At 37.9% G+C, this 17,524-nt stretch overlaps 1 protein-coding gene across 1 annotated transcript in view; it reads left to right on the top strand.

Moving 5' to 3' along the window:
• KIAA0825 overlaps positions 1 to 17,524 on the top strand; it is a 184,671-nt gene that overhangs the window by 19,722 nt on the left and 147,425 nt on the right. Inside the window, exons 5-7 of the mRNA XM_081940976.1 lie at positions 3,332 to 3,496; positions 14,363 to 14,457; positions 15,268 to 15,495. Coding sequence (XP_081797102.1) covers positions 3,332 to 3,496; positions 14,363 to 14,457; positions 15,268 to 15,495 — 488 coding nt within the window. The remainder of the gene's footprint in view (positions 1 to 3,331; positions 3,497 to 14,362; positions 14,458 to 15,267; positions 15,496 to 17,524) is intronic.

Here is a 17,524-nt window from a genome sequence, read left to right as displayed (position 1 = left end):
GGTCTTCTTTCTTTTTCATATTTTATAACAGATGCAATCTGTGAACAATATTTGCATTAGATTAGCAAAGTCAGAGAGATTCACTGGAAAACACTTCATATTTTTATGGATAGATCATTTTGTGATTTGAAACCCTGTTGCCTTTTAAAATCCAGCATCTTAAAAAGATGCTAGCTTTTAAACTCTAATGATTAAAATTGATGTGAATTGTTAAACCACTATATCAAGTTATATATGGAAGACTGTTACCATTGTTCCTAACAGTTTAGCTTGAAACAGTACTACAGCAACTATTCCAAAATATTAAATTGCATAAATTATTAGGCAGCAATACATAGGTTGTTAAATCTAGTTTAAGTTGTTTGTGTATATAACAAAATAATTTTAATTCTTTACTTACTCTTTCATTGACAGTATTTTAGCTTACAATGAATAATAGGTGAATATGATTAATATAAATAAAATGAATACAGTAATTTCAGAAAAAATGGGGATTAATTATAAAGTAGCTGTTTGATATGAGTAAATTGAAAAATGATAAATGCAAGACACAACAATAAACTTATTGTAGATTTTAGAAATTTTAAAATGCTGTTTTTAAAGATTTTAGAAGGCAAATAGTGGTCTTAATCATAATGCACACTGTCCACTTTGTGAGATGTATATACTGAAAAGAATCAATTTGAGTCAGACAAGACATCAAGGTTACTTCACTCTGTCCTTTCTCAAGGCAAATCTGATCAAATTAATCTTCAAAGAATTAGGCAAATTGATAATAAAATGTCTCCATCTTTTCTAGCTTTCCTTCTCTAGCATCTTATGGAGGAATTACTATACAGTACAGAAAATTGTTGCTGATTTATTATTGGCAAGCACAATGGAGACAAAGGAATTAAAGAAGGATGAAGACTCCCGTTTCTATGTTCAAGCCAATTTTTTCTCTATTTGCAGTCAGCCCTCTACTTATCTGCTTCATACACTTAGCACCCCTGTAAACTGAAGTGTCCAGGTGTTCTGCCAGAGGGAAGAGGGCATTTACAATCAATCATATCAATGGCTCAGGTATACCCTCCTTTCATTACAATGGCCAAGTTACAGCTTTTCACTATATTCCCCCTGCTGTAATGTTTGTTCCCAGGGCAAATTCTATTTCCCAATGTCCTGGTTTTCTAACAGATTCCACAGACTAGGCAACAATTAATTGTTATTTCTCCTGTTAGGAGTTCCATTTCCCCCCAATATTTATTCATGGGGATAAACAGTTTTAGAACACAATAAAAAAAATCCTCAAATTATCTACCTTTAGTGAATTCTTCCTTACCCGCTTCATTAATTAATGCTTATTAATTGGTAATGTTAAGGTAATATCAAATTCACTGGTAAATAAACATATGATAAGTATAATCAGAATGTGTCCTAATAAAATCACTTAATTATAATAAAAAATACTACACTGTTACAATTATACATTTTATGCCAGGTATCAAACTCATAGATGCTTGTGCTATATACAGTGCATTTACTTTTATAAGCTACAGTGACTTTTTAGGTTGGCAAGGAGCAGGATATATGGTCCATGGGTTCAATTCCAAGTAGATGGGTTGAATCACATAAGTTTTAATTAGTTACTATGGTTGTGTGTGACTGATAAGTCCCAATAAAGATGAAACTGTCTCCCGGTGTTTAATGAATGTATAACAACCATAGGAATATGTACTGATATATTTCCATCCTGGGAATTGAGGATGGAATCATTAGATCTTTGGTTTGAGACATATAATAAAAGTTTTATCTCTCTAGTCTCAGAGTACATATAAAGAAAGACATTTATTGTACATAGATGTTCAATACTGAGATAATGTCATTGACAGCTTACAAGTAACTAAGACATAAAATTGCAATTAGTCAGACCAGGGTAAAAAAAAATGCTGAAAGAGTCAAATCATATCAAGACCAGATTCATCTAAATATAAAAGAAGAAGAATCAATCTATATATAGTATCATTTTCAAAGACGCAGGAAATAGTAATTTGGATAAGGATAAGATCAAAAACTAAATATACAGAGATTCCAGACAATACATTGACATTAACATCACACGGAAATAAAGATAAGTGTATCTCCTTTTGTAATTTTGATTTTTGTTTTGCAAGGCATTAGAACACTGATGTCAAACTCACTGCATCACGCTGCCATCATGTGACGTTTCGTAATGTTTTTCCCATTTGTGGAGCTGGGGTGGGCGTGGACTATGCATGACACATCTAGCCTATGGGCCACCAGTTTGACACCCCTGCATTAGAAGAAAAAATATTTTGGTTTCAAGTCTTCATTTTTACTGCTTTATATTATGTTGCTAAATGCTGTTAATATTTTTGGCATTTAAAATTGTTTTTGACATTATTTTCTCTGTTCTTACTGAATCCAAGATACACAGCAATTTAAAAATACTAACCAACATACTGTATTTAACTGTGACCAAAACCTGGCATCCAATATGAGAGAAAATTAGAGTTGGAATGTCCTCCAAATTATCTGACTGATGAGGAGGAAAGCCATTGTATTTTGCAATTTTTCAAGGCTGAATTCTTATAGAATGTATTTCCATAACAGCTATTCAAGAATGCTTAGTAATGTCTTATGATTGCCATTATTATCAGTACTACTGAAAGGATGTCATATGATACAGTCAGTCAGATGATACAAACAATGTTCTCGACACAAGGTACTACTGGTTCAGTCCTTCACCTGAGTTTTAAATAAACTCTGCTGGTTGCAAATTATTATTTGGAAATGCAACAACAGGCATTTTTACCAAACCAAAACACTATCCAAAAGCATTCTCTTCATCTTCTGTTGATTTTGTCTTTTTTACTAAATTAGCATCTTATATTTTTAAAATAATAAAATTAATCAGATGTTTTTTTAACATACTATTATATTTATAGATAATCTCTTAAAATATTGTGAATGAACTATGTCCTTCTTAGACTTTATTGTCATGAACCTGAGAAATAGCGTTAATTTCTCCACATTCCTACATAAGAAACTGAACATTTTTTTCACAAATATCAGCTTTCTGTTTTATTCATATGTACATAAAACATGCACATATGCTATCTGTCATTTTTACAAATAATCAGAAAAGTTAATTGCAACATATACAATTTAATGATATAGATGTCACATAACCCAAAATGACTGCATTTCCACAGTCAAAGTAGTCTTTTAATCCTATCAGAAGGAAAACAGAGAAAAATATCTCACCTAAAGGTTCATCTAGGAAGCAAGTGTGATACGTGAATCTGATTTTCTTTCTCCTTATTTATAGTTGCTGAGGAACATTCCAGAAAAGGAATGAACCAGTGTTTGACATTACATCAACTCAAGTGCCTTTCCCAGCTTATAAAATCATGTTTGTTGATGGAAGAAAATATTGAAGAGCTATCTTCGGGATTACTGTTAGTATGTATGTCTGAGAACAAAAGTATTCAAGGTAAAGTATGGTTATATTTTCTATATACTGTTTTCTTCAAAGAATTGATTTGTAGAATTTCAATAGATATAAGAAGGGGAATAGAACAATAACATTCTCATCAACCTTAGAATATCGACTTATTTTTGATACAGTCCTTTGAAATATTCTGTTCTTGATGGTTAATTTTTCTTTCTAGTTGATAAAATTATGCTGCCCAAAAATATATGAAATATACAGTCATATAAATTGTATAAATCAATAAAATGCCATGTGATCCATTGTGAAAAGATTATCTGAGATGGACTTCCAGAGGAAAAAATAGCAAACTGAAGATGCCTATCCAAAAAGCGGAGCCAAGAACTGCAGCAAAGAGCCAGTGAGTAGGCTGGCTCTTTAGAACTTTGCTTGATAAGGAAAGCCATGTGACCACTCATGAGATTCGAACAATTGCTCTTTGAAAGATTGCAAGACAGTAGTCTCTGGTGGGTTTTCAGCACCAGGAGACAATGAGAATAGCCATGTTGACAACTATAGTATTTCCCCTGATGGCGAACCTATGGCACGCGTGCCACAAGTGGCACGCGGAGCCATTTGTCAGGGCACGCGAGGCGCTGCCCTGTCAGCTGGCCAGCACGCATGCGCGCGCTGGCCAGCTGAGTTCACCTTTTTAAAAGCCATTTTTCGCCCTCCCCAGGCTCCAGAAGCTTTATAGGAGCCTGAGGAGGGTGAAAAGAGCCTCCCCCACCCCACCCCCCGGAGGCCCTCCGGAGGCTTCAGGGACCGTCCGTGACTTCCGGTTTGTTTGGAGGGTGGTTTTAAGCGCTCCGAAGGCTTCAGGGAAGCCTCCGGACTGTCCCTGAAGCCTCCGGAGGGCCTCCAGGGGGGCGGGGGAGGCTCTTTTCGCCGTTCCCAGGCTCCTATAAAGCCTCTGGAGCCTGGGGAGGGCGAAAAAAGCATGTAAAAATGGGGGAGTCACGTGTTGTGCGCACATGCGCACTGGGGGATCGCGCATTGCATTATGGGTGCGGCACGCCCACACACGACCCCCCTGCGCTCCCCCCACTTGTGGCACGCGAGCCAAAAAAGGTTCGCCATCGCTGGTATATGCCTTTTAAAAGATATTAGGTTTGCAAACTTCTTTTTCTAATCATGTTTACAAATTGCTTGTCAACTACTTTTAAGCTATTAGAGTCTATTGGATTGACAAATGGGTTAGTTTGCCTTCAGTCCTTAATGAAATAAAATCTTGATCATAACCTTTATTTTTTTTTAAATGACATATATAGCAAAAAGGTAAATAAGACTTTGATCCTTGAAAACTATAAATGAATTAAGGATCCAATTAAATTTAGAATAAGATTTTGGAATTAATTATAAATGATCAGTTATAGTTAATTCTAAAATCTTATTCCAAATATATCTGGATCCTTAATCCATTTATAATTTTCAGATCAAAGTCTTCTCTAGTTTATTGCTATTTATTGACAGTTGATTAACTGGGACCTATGAAGTGACACAAAATATAACACTGAAAATATGAACACTTTTAAGAATTCAGAAATCAATACCAACAATATAAATAACAATGTTTGTTTCTATGGACAGTCCCAAAAATGTTATAGAAAAAATGGCAGATGAGGAACAAGTTTTAATTGACCATACAAAGATGGCATTAAAAGCAGATCTACAAATGACAGGCCATGAGAATGAATGGAAAAAGATGTCTCATTGGACATACAAAAGAAACCTTATGTTTCTTCAAAAATCAAAAGGCAAATACAAATAATAAATCAAGAAAATGAACTGGATAACTTTTATATAGCGGATTTACAAAACAGGCTTATTAAAGATTAGAAGAGTTTTATAAGAAGGAACAAAGAAGAAATGAAAAGAAACTAAATTCTATGACATTACTTGAATGAATTACATACAAATTAAGATTGTAAGAAGTAAAATGAAGGAATATAAAGTTGTTTATTTGATCAAGATTAAAACAATATACCCTATTTTTCAGAGTATAAGAAGCACCTTTTCCCCCCTAAAAGAGGGTAAAAATTTGGGTGGTCTTATACACCAAATGTAGCCCCACCCACCTGCCCCTGTCTTTGCAGCAAACGGAGGCTTCAATAAACTACAGCAATCCCTGCAGCCTCTAACAGCTGATGATCAGGAGTAATTGAAAGTGAAATTAGCTGTTTGCCCCACATGGCAAATTGCTGGGAGGCAGGTTTTTTTTTTCTTGTGCTAATCAGGCTGTTTGCTGCAAGGAGGCAAGTGAACAACTATAAATGCCTATAGAATGTTCAAATTATTAGACTTATTTTTAAAGACTGCTTTATTATTGTTCTAGACAACTTAACAAAATGAAGCTTTTTAAAATAAATGCTTTATCTGAAGAAGCCCAGTGGTATTGTTTTAAAAAGTGCTATTCTTTTAAATAGTAGAGAATAACTATACTTCCAGAAAGCACATTTTAACAGCATCTGTACAAGTATAGTCTGAAATATAACACTACAAACAGTGTATATTGTCTGTACCGTTTGTTGCAAGGAGGCAAATTGCTGGGAGGCAGAGGCAGATATTTTTCCCTTGTTTTCCTTCCCCAAATCTAGGTGCATCTTATACTTTGGAGCGTCTTATACTCCAAAAAATACAATATATTGTTATTTCTAGTAATCCTTAGTGGAATTTCTCTTGACATAAGAATTGAAAAGATAATTATGAATTTGTCTGTAGAAAAGAAGTGGGATATGGGATGAAGCAATCATTGATTGTGTGAATAAGAGAGGGTGAAGAGTTGCAAAAATTATTTACACTTCTGATGAAAGTTGGAAGTAACTTCTTTACATATTTTTATCTTATTATATTTTTGCATGTTCTACTTTTGTCTTTGGATCTTGTACTCTTTCTATTCTTTCTTTCACTTTGTATTAGGTTTTACTATTGTAATTAAAATCCTTAGTAGATAGATAAATGAAAAATTATCTGATATACAACTCATTTTAAAATAGGTTTTAAAAATAATCAGTCCATAGGAAAATGAAATAAAATTTTGGTAGAGGACAAATGGGAATATAAATTGGTGGTACAATATTGGCTATTTTAATTATACCATGACAATTCTATGTATGTTTATTAAAAGATAATAACACAATGGGTTGTTTTAAATGAGTTAATTAAATACTGCTTAAAATAGAAGTAGATGATAAGGAGATCTACATGGAAATTATGCTACTGGACTGATTTTTTGCTGATTTGAGTTAAAGTTAAATTTTCCTCCTCTTAAATTAGTTGTGATAAAAAATTAATAAAAGAAACTTCAAACTGTTCTCTCTTCTTCCTCCTTTCTCTCTCTGCCCACTCTCCACTTTACAAACTGTTTCCCCATTTCCTCTGCCACCCCTTTTCCCTGACCAGTCCTAGGCTAATGCATAACCCAAAATGACCTATTTCTGCAGCCAAAATAAGTTTTTAAGCCTATTAGAAGAAAAACAATGCAAAATATCTCACCTAAAAGTTCATCTAGGAAGCAACCTCAATGAGGAAGCTTTGTTTACTAGATGAGAAATGCAAGTATGCCATTCGTTTGTTTATTTCTAGAATAGAATCTAGAATATTTATTTCTTAGCCGCACCCTCTCCCGAAGGACTCGGGGCGGCGTACAATAAAACAAATAAAATACAAAATACAAATACAAATCTGGACCGGACATACATATAACAAAGACGTATATAAGACGTATACAAGGAGGAGGTAGGCTGATAGATAAAAACAATTAAAAAGTCACAATATTTTAAAACCCCAATAAATAAATTCAATTGAATTACACTAATAAAAACCCGTCAGGAGCGATATAGTTAGATCATGGTTGAGCCAGGCCAGCTACTTGGAATAGGTGGGTCTTGAGCTTAACTCGGAAGGAGCGGAGGTCAGACGTAGTCCTAATATCCGGGGGGAGGTCATTCCACAGGGCTGGGCCCGCCGCAGAGAAGGCTCTACTCCTAGGCGCCGCCCCTCGACACTGTCTGGTGGACGGCACCTGGAGGAGTCCCTCTCTGTGCGAGCGAATTGGTCGCAGGGATGTATGGAGCAGAATACGATCCCGCAAGTAACTAGGTCTGGTTTCAATATTCCATCAACACTGGAATCCTTAGCTAGGCTGTCTTGTCATGGCTTTGCTTTACAATAAAAGAATACTATTTCTCTCTGTTTAAACAGTTATCTCATTGCTCAAACTGTGTTCATGAATCAGATTTTTTAGAATTCCCATTTCTCAGTCCCAAAGTATAAAAGAATCACTGTCTTTCTACTGTTCAAGCATCTTTTTTCGAAAGCAGGTACCTGATGATCATTGAATAAAGCCTGGCAATTTATCCTCAGTGTTGTGCTCTTTCTTTGGCCAAAACTTCCATGACATTAGTATCAAATAAATTGGATTGACAGATAAATTTTACATTAATATTGGTGATGGGGTAATGCCATTTGCCAAAACTGAAAGGTAGCAGGCTATTTTTATAGGTATCAGTCAACAGACAGATAGTATAATACACATAACTCTGTCTTCCTATTGGTAATAAGGATCATTGGGTTAAGGAAGAATGTTCAGGGAACCTTTTCATATCTGTCATCTTTAAGGAATTGCCTCACTGTACTTCATTTTGCTTTGTATTGCCACTTAATTTATCAAAAAATAAAAAGAAACTGATATTATTTAGCTGCTCTCTGTTTGGATTATTGTGTTAATATTTTTGGTTTGGTGTACAAAATGTTTGTAAAATTTCATTTAAAAACCTGAAATGTTCTTTTAAAAGTTACTTATCTTTTATTTTAGTTTTGCTAAAGTAATGCCTGGCTTTTAGCTACACCAGAAGTTTCCTTGGCCATCATTTTTCTCTAGATCAAGTGATGACAGAGAGCAATGGCTGCATAAATTGGATGTAAGAAGAACACTTAGGGTTTATTTTAAAAAAAATCAAAGATGTCAGATCTGGCAGATTGTTTGTAGTCTTAGAGGTCTTAAGAGGGGTCAGATAACTTTCAAGATTTCCTTAGCTGGATGATTATGGAACTGTATTAGGAAGGTGTACATAGTTAAGGCTAAAGTGCTCCCAGGGTTTGTAAAGCTCATTACACTAGAACTGTAGCTGCTGCTTGGGCGGAGAGGTCGAAGGCTTCCATGTTGGAAATCTACAAGGTGACCACCCGGGCTTTTCTTCATATGTTTCCATAGTGTTATAACTTCGATGTAACCTCTTCTGCAGATTCTCTTTTGGTAAGAAGTTACTTATGAACCAGAAAGAAAGAGAGAGAACTTTGAAGAAAAGAGAGACACTTAGTGTACACTGTTTGGAGCTACCATTAGGACAAGTTCTTTGACAGCTTGCACAGTGGAAAGCAGTGAAAGTCAATTTAGATAGATGAAAATAACAGTTACAGCTCAAGCTACTAATGCTCTCTGACGGTAATCCCAACAACAAATGATAGCATTATAAGACATATGATATGCATAAAAATATGAAAAAATATATGAAATCATATTTTTAGCTTAATAAAAAATAAATTTATTTAATAACTCTATAATTTGAAATGTCTACTTCAGTTCTGTTGTATTAATATTTAGTGTAGGAGAATAACAGTCAAAACATTATTTCAAACTGTTTATTTGACTTCTGTATATTTATATCTCTAGAGTAGTTCTAAAACTATAGGCTACATTCATGTGAAATATCAAATATTAAACTAATAAAAATATGAACAACTTTTACAACAGAAAGATTAAAGTGGTTATGCTGTTGGCCTAGAAATCAGGAGACTTTGAGTTCTAGTCTGTCTTGGGCATGAAAAAAATGGAGGTGACTGGTCAAGCTATTCTCTCTCTGCCCAACATACCTCATAGGGTTGTTGTTGGAAAAGTAGGAAAAGGGATTATTGGCTTGTTTGCTACCCTGATACATACACACACACACACTGTTTCCTGGAAAATACGACCTACCCCGAAAACAAGCCCTAGTTCAATTTTCCACACATGCACCTAAAATAAGCCCACCCCTAAAATAAGGCCTAGTTAAGCCCCGCCCATCTTCTGGTTGTACAAATTGGGGTGATGTGCAGCCGTAAAAATCAAGCTAGGGCAGGAGTGGGGTGGTGGTGAAGGATAAAAATAGGTGGTGGGGGGATGGAGGATGAAAAGAGGCAGTGGGGGGATTTATTTATTTATTTGGATTTATAGACTGCCCCCTCTCCCAAAAAGGGACTCGGGGTGGTGTACAGTCAATGAAACACAGATAAAATACATAAATAACAATATAAATAATATGTAAACAATTAAATACTTGAGCATTTGAGTGGAGGAGGTGAGACTGTACAAAGAAATAAATATAGTATAAAAGCCCTAAAACATCCCAATTAAAATACCCAAACCCAATTAAAATATATCCCCGGGAGGTAAGACTAAGAGTGTGCCAGGCCAGCTAATTGAAACAGGTGAGTCTTTAGTTTTCGACGGAAGGAACGGAGGTCAGTGGTGGTTCTGATGTCGGGGGGGAGGTCATTCCAGAGGGTTGGGCCCATCACAGAGAAGGACCTACTCCTAGGTGTCACCCGCTGGCATTGCCTGGTGGACGGCACCAGGAGGAGTCCCTCCCTGTGAGAGCGAATTGGTCGTAGGGACGTGTGTGTAGGATGCGATCCTGCAGATAACTAGGTCCTATGCCATGGAGCGCTTTAAAGATGGTAATCAATACCTTGAAACGCACCCGAAAGGCCACAGGCAGCCAGTGCAGCTCGCGCAGGAGGGGTGTTACGCGGGAGTATCGTGCACTCCCCATGATGGCCCGCGCGGCTGCGTTCTGGACTAGCTGTAGTCTCCGGATGCGTCCCAAGGGGAGCCCCATGTAGAGGGCATTGCAGTAGTCCAGGCGAGACGTCACCAGCGTGTGAGTGACCGTGCGTAGGGCACTCCGGTCCAGTAGGGGGCGCAATTGGCGCACCAGGCGAACCTGGTGGAACGCCCCCCTTGCCACGGCTGCCACATGGTCATCCATTGACAGCCGGGCATCAAGGAGGATGCCCAAATTGCGCGCCCGTTCCACAGGGGACAGTTGTTCGCCCCCTATGGCCAGCGATGGTATCAGCTGGCTGAACCGAGGTGCCGGTAGCCACAGCCACTCAGTCTTGGAGGGGTTGAGTTTGAGTCTGTTGTCCCCCATCCAGACCCCGACGGCTTCCAAACACCGGGACATCACTTCGACAGCCTCGTTGGGGTGGTTTGGGGTTGAAATGTACAGCTGAGTAAGGATTAAGGACGAAACGAGGTGATAGGGTGCAGAGCTGTCCCCCATGTCTTGTACCGGTTTACCTGAGAGCTCCGCAGCCAGGCCATCAACATCCTGACAACTGCCTGGCCTTGTGGTGGCGACTCCAGAAACACTGTCCAGGCCCCCAGAAGTGTTTGCCAGCCCACTTCTCCTTGCTTGCCACTGCTCAGTTCAGGAGGCTCAACTATGCATGTGGGGTCATGGAAGGGGCTGCTGGAGCTGCTGCAAGATGAGGTGGTTGTCAGGATATTGATGGCCTGGCTGCAGGGTGCTCAGGTAAGCCAGTGCAGAGTGTGGAGGGCAGCTCTACACCCCCCCCACCTTGCTTTGACTCGAGTACCCACCCCTCACTTTGTAGCCACCACTGGTGTGTCACTCAGTCTTCTGCTCCGTTATGGTGGCGAGCAAGGAGAAGTGGCGAAGAACAAAGAAAAATGAAGTGAAATTGTGGTGGGGTTGGAAGACTAAGCAAGACAGAGGGTGCAGAGTTGCCCCACACGTCCTGCAGCGGCTTACCTGAGGACTCTTTAGCCATGCCACCCATGCCAAACCCTCATCCCCTCACCCCATCCCAGTGCAGCCACATCACTAACCTGCTTTCCAGCCCCGTTCCCCACCAACGCGTGCAAGGCAACAAAGCTAGTCTCTGGGACTACAGTACAAAAAATAGTTCAGACCTTCCAACTTCGCAAGATCAAAATTAATCTGAAAAATATGATGTTATGTAAACATGAATATGCTTGATTAGATGAATCAATGAACCTCAGAAAATAATAACGTTTCTCAAATACTAAGCTAGTTGATTGAATTAACAATAAAGTGAAAATAATTCATCTTGAAAGTGTCACTCAAAATTTTATATTTGTTTGGGTAAAGATTTGGGAGATATTTCTAAGGAAGGAAGGGTGTGTCTTGATTTCCTAACTTTGCTTTCCTAGAACTAGCAGATAATGAAAGAAAATATGACTCGTAAATCAGTTTTGATCACCAGTAAGAAGAATGCTTTTTTAAAAATGTGTTAATCTATTGTTCTCCTAAATTTACATTGCAATTAAATTATTGGAATATTTTATTATATCCAGTAAAATCTTTATAATTGGAGATAAGGTCCTTTGAAGATACTTGGAACATTTAGTAGAGATCAAGAATACTGTAAAGCAGAACATCTGTATTAAAAATGAGGGATATTGGACCAAATAATGTTTTTCCTCCTTTCTAGTAGGCTTTCTCATTCCTCTGATATTTCAGAGGTCTCTTGTTAAGATTTTCAAAAACATCTAACATACTTTTCATCTCCCTCTCACCTTTTCCCCCCATTTGTTTTAGAAAAGTGAACTTTAGACAGATCTGATAACGAGCTCCAAGAATAGCTTTTTCCAGTGGAGCTCTTTGAAACCACCCTGGGCAATTTCTCAAGACGAGTTTTCAAGCTTTGCTTCAGGAAGCTAGAAAGATTTGCAGTAGTCTTTCCTTTGTAGATTAAGAAGAAATCTACATATATGCATATATATGTATTTGTGTTACAACCCCTGGTATACAGCCCAGGTTCAAATCCCAGTAAGGGTATGGCTAGCTGATGAGAGCTAAATAGCTTGAAATAGATCTATACTAGTCTCCCTTTATTTATTTATCAGCACAAATACAACACAAATATAAAAAGGCAACATTAAAAATAAAAATATGGTTTTCTGCCTGGATGGTCCTCTGTAATGAGCCGAAGGACAGAAAGGAGGAGTAGTGAGCTCCCTTCCATATTTGTAACACAAATACATACCTATTTCCCTGGCTCAGCTGATAAGGAGGAGAGCCTGTGGCTTAGTGGCTAAGATATCTGCCTTATATATATATGTTATATATATATATGTTATATATATATATATGTTATATATATATGTTTTATATATATATATATGTTGTAATTGCACTGATAAATAAATAAATATATTATTTATTTACTATTTATTCACTAAAGCCCACATTTTGAGCCCACGCTTGAAGATGGCAGGTGCGATCCTGCCGAAACGTTGCAAAGACAATCTCAACTTTACACGGGATAAGACCCGAATACAACAAAACCAGCATATATATATATATATATATATATATATATATATATATATATATATATATATATATATATATATATATATATATATATATATATATATATATATATATATATATATATATATATATATATATATATATATTTGTGTTGTATTTGTGCTGATAAATAAATAAAGGGAGACTCCCTCCCATATTTGGGCATACCAGGGGTTGTAACACAAATACAAAGACAGACAGACAGACAGACAGACAGACATATATATATATAACATGGTAATAGAGGAATAAAACATTTACTCAGAACATAGCAATCAGACATTGTTTAATAGGCTTGCTGGAATTTTTCTACATAATCAAACCAAAGAATATAGGTTTACAAGCAAGTGATCCCATTTTAAATTCTTATGTTTCCTGGATGCTTATTGTCTTCTTATTTCTAAATTATCATATTCATATTTTTTATTGTGGAAGAAATTTTGAGTTAAATGCCAAATAATGATAAAAACAGATATTGGAAGATTAAACATATAGTTGCAAACCTTATCGGGCAATAGAATCATTTATTTTAAATTTCTATGAAAAAAAATCCCTTATGTTCTTTACCCCAGGTGGAAATTATTTTTAAGCAGGGGAGATCCATTTCTTCAGAAAAAAATATTTTGCATAATTAATTTATGATGCTGGAAAGCTGACATTCCTATTCATTTTCTTCTGACTCTCTTTTCTACATTTGTTTTCTTTTCACTCTTTCTTCATTTCTGTTCCTGCTGAAAATCTTGAATTAGATTGGGTGGTGGTGGTTGGGGGCAGAAGAAACAGTTTCCATTTGTGCAAATTGTATAGAGGATTTATATTGTATGGATGGAGGGGAGAGAACTTCAGCATCAATATCTTCCCAAACACCAATAGAATCTCCTATTGAAGCAGTTTGGGGACACTCAAGATCTATTGTTTAAGAGCCTACTCAGTATGACTTCTGATTCTGTTACCTCTGAGTGTTCAGTAAGCATTCATATCCTGCCACATGTGTTTGCTGTGAATTGGTTGATAGATGATTGATTGCAAAATCCTTAGATAAGTAAGTTGTAGCAAGAAGCCAGATAGATAAATAATAGCCAGAAACAGCAACAAAAAAAAAATCATGTTCTAAATGTTGCTTTGGACATCGGGACATGCAGTAGGAAAGGGAGTGCTAGCTTGAAATCCATGTTTTGTGAGGGAAACATTTCCCCCAATATTCTGGAAATATGAAATGTGCCAGCTAAATTGATAAAGTTAGTCTCAAACATCAAGGATTGCCAGAAAAAGTGTTTTGTATCACTAGCAATTTCTGGTAACAGGCTCTTCTCCTGTATGCAGAGGCCATTTTAGTATTTGTTTTGCTAACAGATTTCAATTAAATTCAAGACATCTTTATAGATCATATTTATATTTCAGAAAGATTGCAAGTTAGAACTTTTTTTTCAGAAATTTAATCTTAATTTTTACTGATATTTTGCAGGAGTTCTGAAAAATACTTGTGGGGAGCTTTTTACAGGGGACAGTAGAGCAAATGAATCCAGCGAATTTCCTGAGCATATTCTTAAGGTTAAAAAGGTGTGTAAAATATAAATTAAAAATACTTTAATTCTGAGAGATAGTTTTCCTGTGTACACATCAGCATAGATTATTAACATATTCTTTACAAATCAGATATATGTAGATGTTAGTATCAGCACAATAACTAATTTAATTTAAACTTGAGTGATAATATTAATTTTGAGAATATAGAACACTTTGATGAGCCATTTTAGCCCTACTAAAACATGTAGAAATATTTTCCCATGTTTTAGTTGATTTTTAAGAAATGAACAAAAAAGACTTTAAGAATGTTATTTTGTTAATTTGGGATAGTTATTTTCTATTTGCACAGTCTATACAGCTTACTACATATAAAAGGCAATTGTATATATTTCTTGTGGTTGGCACGAAAACAAAATTCTGGTATAAGTGCTACCACAATCTAAAGCTGATGGGAAAGGGGAATTGTTTGCTCACTTTGCATGAACATGTAAAAGCTTTGGTAAAATAATGGGCCTCCCCTCAATTCCATGCACCATATTTTGGGGCCTAGGAATGACAATCTTAAAAATTTGTCATATTATATTATATTCCAAACTAACTCTGGCTTTTCCTTTCCTTCTCCAAGCCAGGTCCAAAATTTATCTGAACAATATTGAGATTTGACGTCTGTCAGGTTCCCAAGAATAAATTTTGTAATGGGTAGGGAAAATACAAAAGTAATTGCCTATTTTTCGTTGCTGTCATTTCCTTTCAGATAATTCAGATAGATGTTTAAAACTGTCATAGATATTTGAAACTGCACATTTGTATATTAAATATTTATTGTATAAATTTATATTTCAGTCTACCATGCTAGAGTTTGGATGGAGAAATGTTTTTAAAGACCTGTCCTCTTCAGTAGCACACAGTTTAATAATTGCAGTTGAAGATTTTTCCGGTAAAATTCTTGAACATGAACAAAGTGAACAGTGTTCAGCTACTTATTATATGATGTGCCTTGTAAATGTACAAAACATGAATGATTCCTGGAGAATTGTCAATGAGAAAGAGCAACCAAAGCAGATTTCAAAGGCATGTATCCAAAAATATGGAGGTTTGAGTTTCTTTAGGATATTATATTTGTTGGAAGTATAAAACCAATAATTCTTGTAAATACCATCATTGATCTTGTTTATTTAACAGTCAATTAATTGAAGTTGTAAGTTGTAAATTATTATTGTAAGCATTTTAGAGTATGGTGGAGTTGCTTATTTATTTATTTATTTATTTATTTATTATTCGTATTTATAGACCGCCCCTTCTCCCGAAAGGGACTCGGGGCGGTGTACAGTCACTAAAATGCGTTATAAAATACATACATAAAACAGTTAAATAATTAAATACGTAGGTGGAGGAGGTTGCAAGACTGTATATAGAATAATAAATATAGTACATTAAAAGCCTATTAAAACCCCAAACCCAATTAAAATGAATAAATCCCCGGGAGGTAAAACTAAGAAAGTGCCAGGCCAGCTGATTGAAATAGGTGAGTCTTTAACTTTTGCCGGAAGGAACGGAGGTCGGTGGTAGTTCGAATGTCTGGGGGGAAGTCATTCCAGAGGGTTGGGCCCATCACAGAGAAGGATCTACTCCTAGGTGTCGCCCGCTGGCATTGCCTAGCAGACGGCACCAGGAGGAGCCCCTCTCTGTGTGAGCGGATAGGTCGCAGGGACGTGTGTGGTAGGATGCGATCCTGCAGATACCAAGGTCCTATGCCATGGAGCGCTTTAAAGATGGTAATCAGTACCTTGAAACGCACCCGAAAGGCCACAGGTAGCCAGTGCAGCTCGCGCAGGAGAGGTGTTACGTGGGAGTAACGAGTACTTCCCATAATAACCCGCGCGGCTGCGTTCTGAACTAGCTGCAGACTCCGGATGCGTCCCAAGGGAAGCCCCATGTAGAGAGCATTGCAGTAGTCCAGGCGAGACGTCACCAGCGCATGAGTGACCGTGCGCAGGGCACTCCGGTCCAGTAGGGGGCGCAATTGGCGCACCAGGCGAACCTGGTGGAACGCCCCCCTTGCCACGGCTGCCACATGGTCCTCCATTGACAGCCGGGCATCGAGGAGGACGCCCAAATTGCGCGCCCGCTCCACAGGGGACAGCTGTTCGCCCCCTATGGCCAGCGATGGAGTCAGCTGGCTGAACCGAGGCGCCGGTACCCACAGCCACTCAGTCTTGGAGGGGTTGAGTTTGAGTCTGTTGTCCCCCATCCAGACCCCGACAGCTTCCAAACACCGGGACATCACTTCGACAGCCTCGTTGGGGTGGTTTGGGGTTGAAATATACAGCTGAGTATCATCAGCGTAAAGATGGTACTCAACCCCAAAACCACGGATGATCTCGCCCAGCGGCTTCACATATGCGTTGAACAGGAGAGGCGAGAGGACCGACCCCTGTGGCACCCCACAAGTGAGTGGCCTCAGGGACGACCTCTGCCCCCCTGTCAACACACATTGCTTCCGGTCGGAGAGGTAGGAGCCGAACCACCGCAAAACGGTGCCTCCGACTCCCATCCCCTCCAACCGGCGCAATAGGATACCATGGTCGATGGTATCAAAAGCCGCCGAGAGGTCTAATAGGACCAGGATAGAGGAACAACCCCTATCTCTGGCCCTCCAGAGATCATCAACCAACGCGACCAAGGCTGTCTCAGTGCTGTGCCCGGGTCGGAAGCCGGACTGGCGTGGGTCTAGATAGTCGGATTCGTCTAGGCTTGATCATTGTAATAGATTCTGCTTGGAATGGAGTGAATTAAGATTTTAAAGATGTACCATATTTACCAGAGGTGATATTCAGCAGGTTCTGACCAGTTCTGGAGAACTGGTAGTGGAAATTTTGAGTAGTTCAGAGAACTGGTAAATACCACTTCTAACTGGCCCCGCCCCCATCTATTCTCTGCCTCCCGAGTCCCAGCTGATTAGGAGGAAATGGGGATTTTGCAGTAACCTTCCCCTGGAGTGGGGTGGGAACAGAGCTTTTACAGTATCCTTTCCCTGCCATAGCCACCAAGCCATGCCATGGCCACCAAGCCACGCCCACAGAACCAGTAGTGAAAAAAT

This window comes from Natrix helvetica (genome assembly GCF_964273705.1).
Source record: "Natrix helvetica genome assembly, chromosome: 2".
Lineage (NCBI taxonomy): Eukaryota > Metazoa > Chordata > Lepidosauria > Squamata > Natricidae > Natrix > Natrix helvetica.
This window is presented reverse-complemented; position numbering and strand designations above follow the sequence as displayed.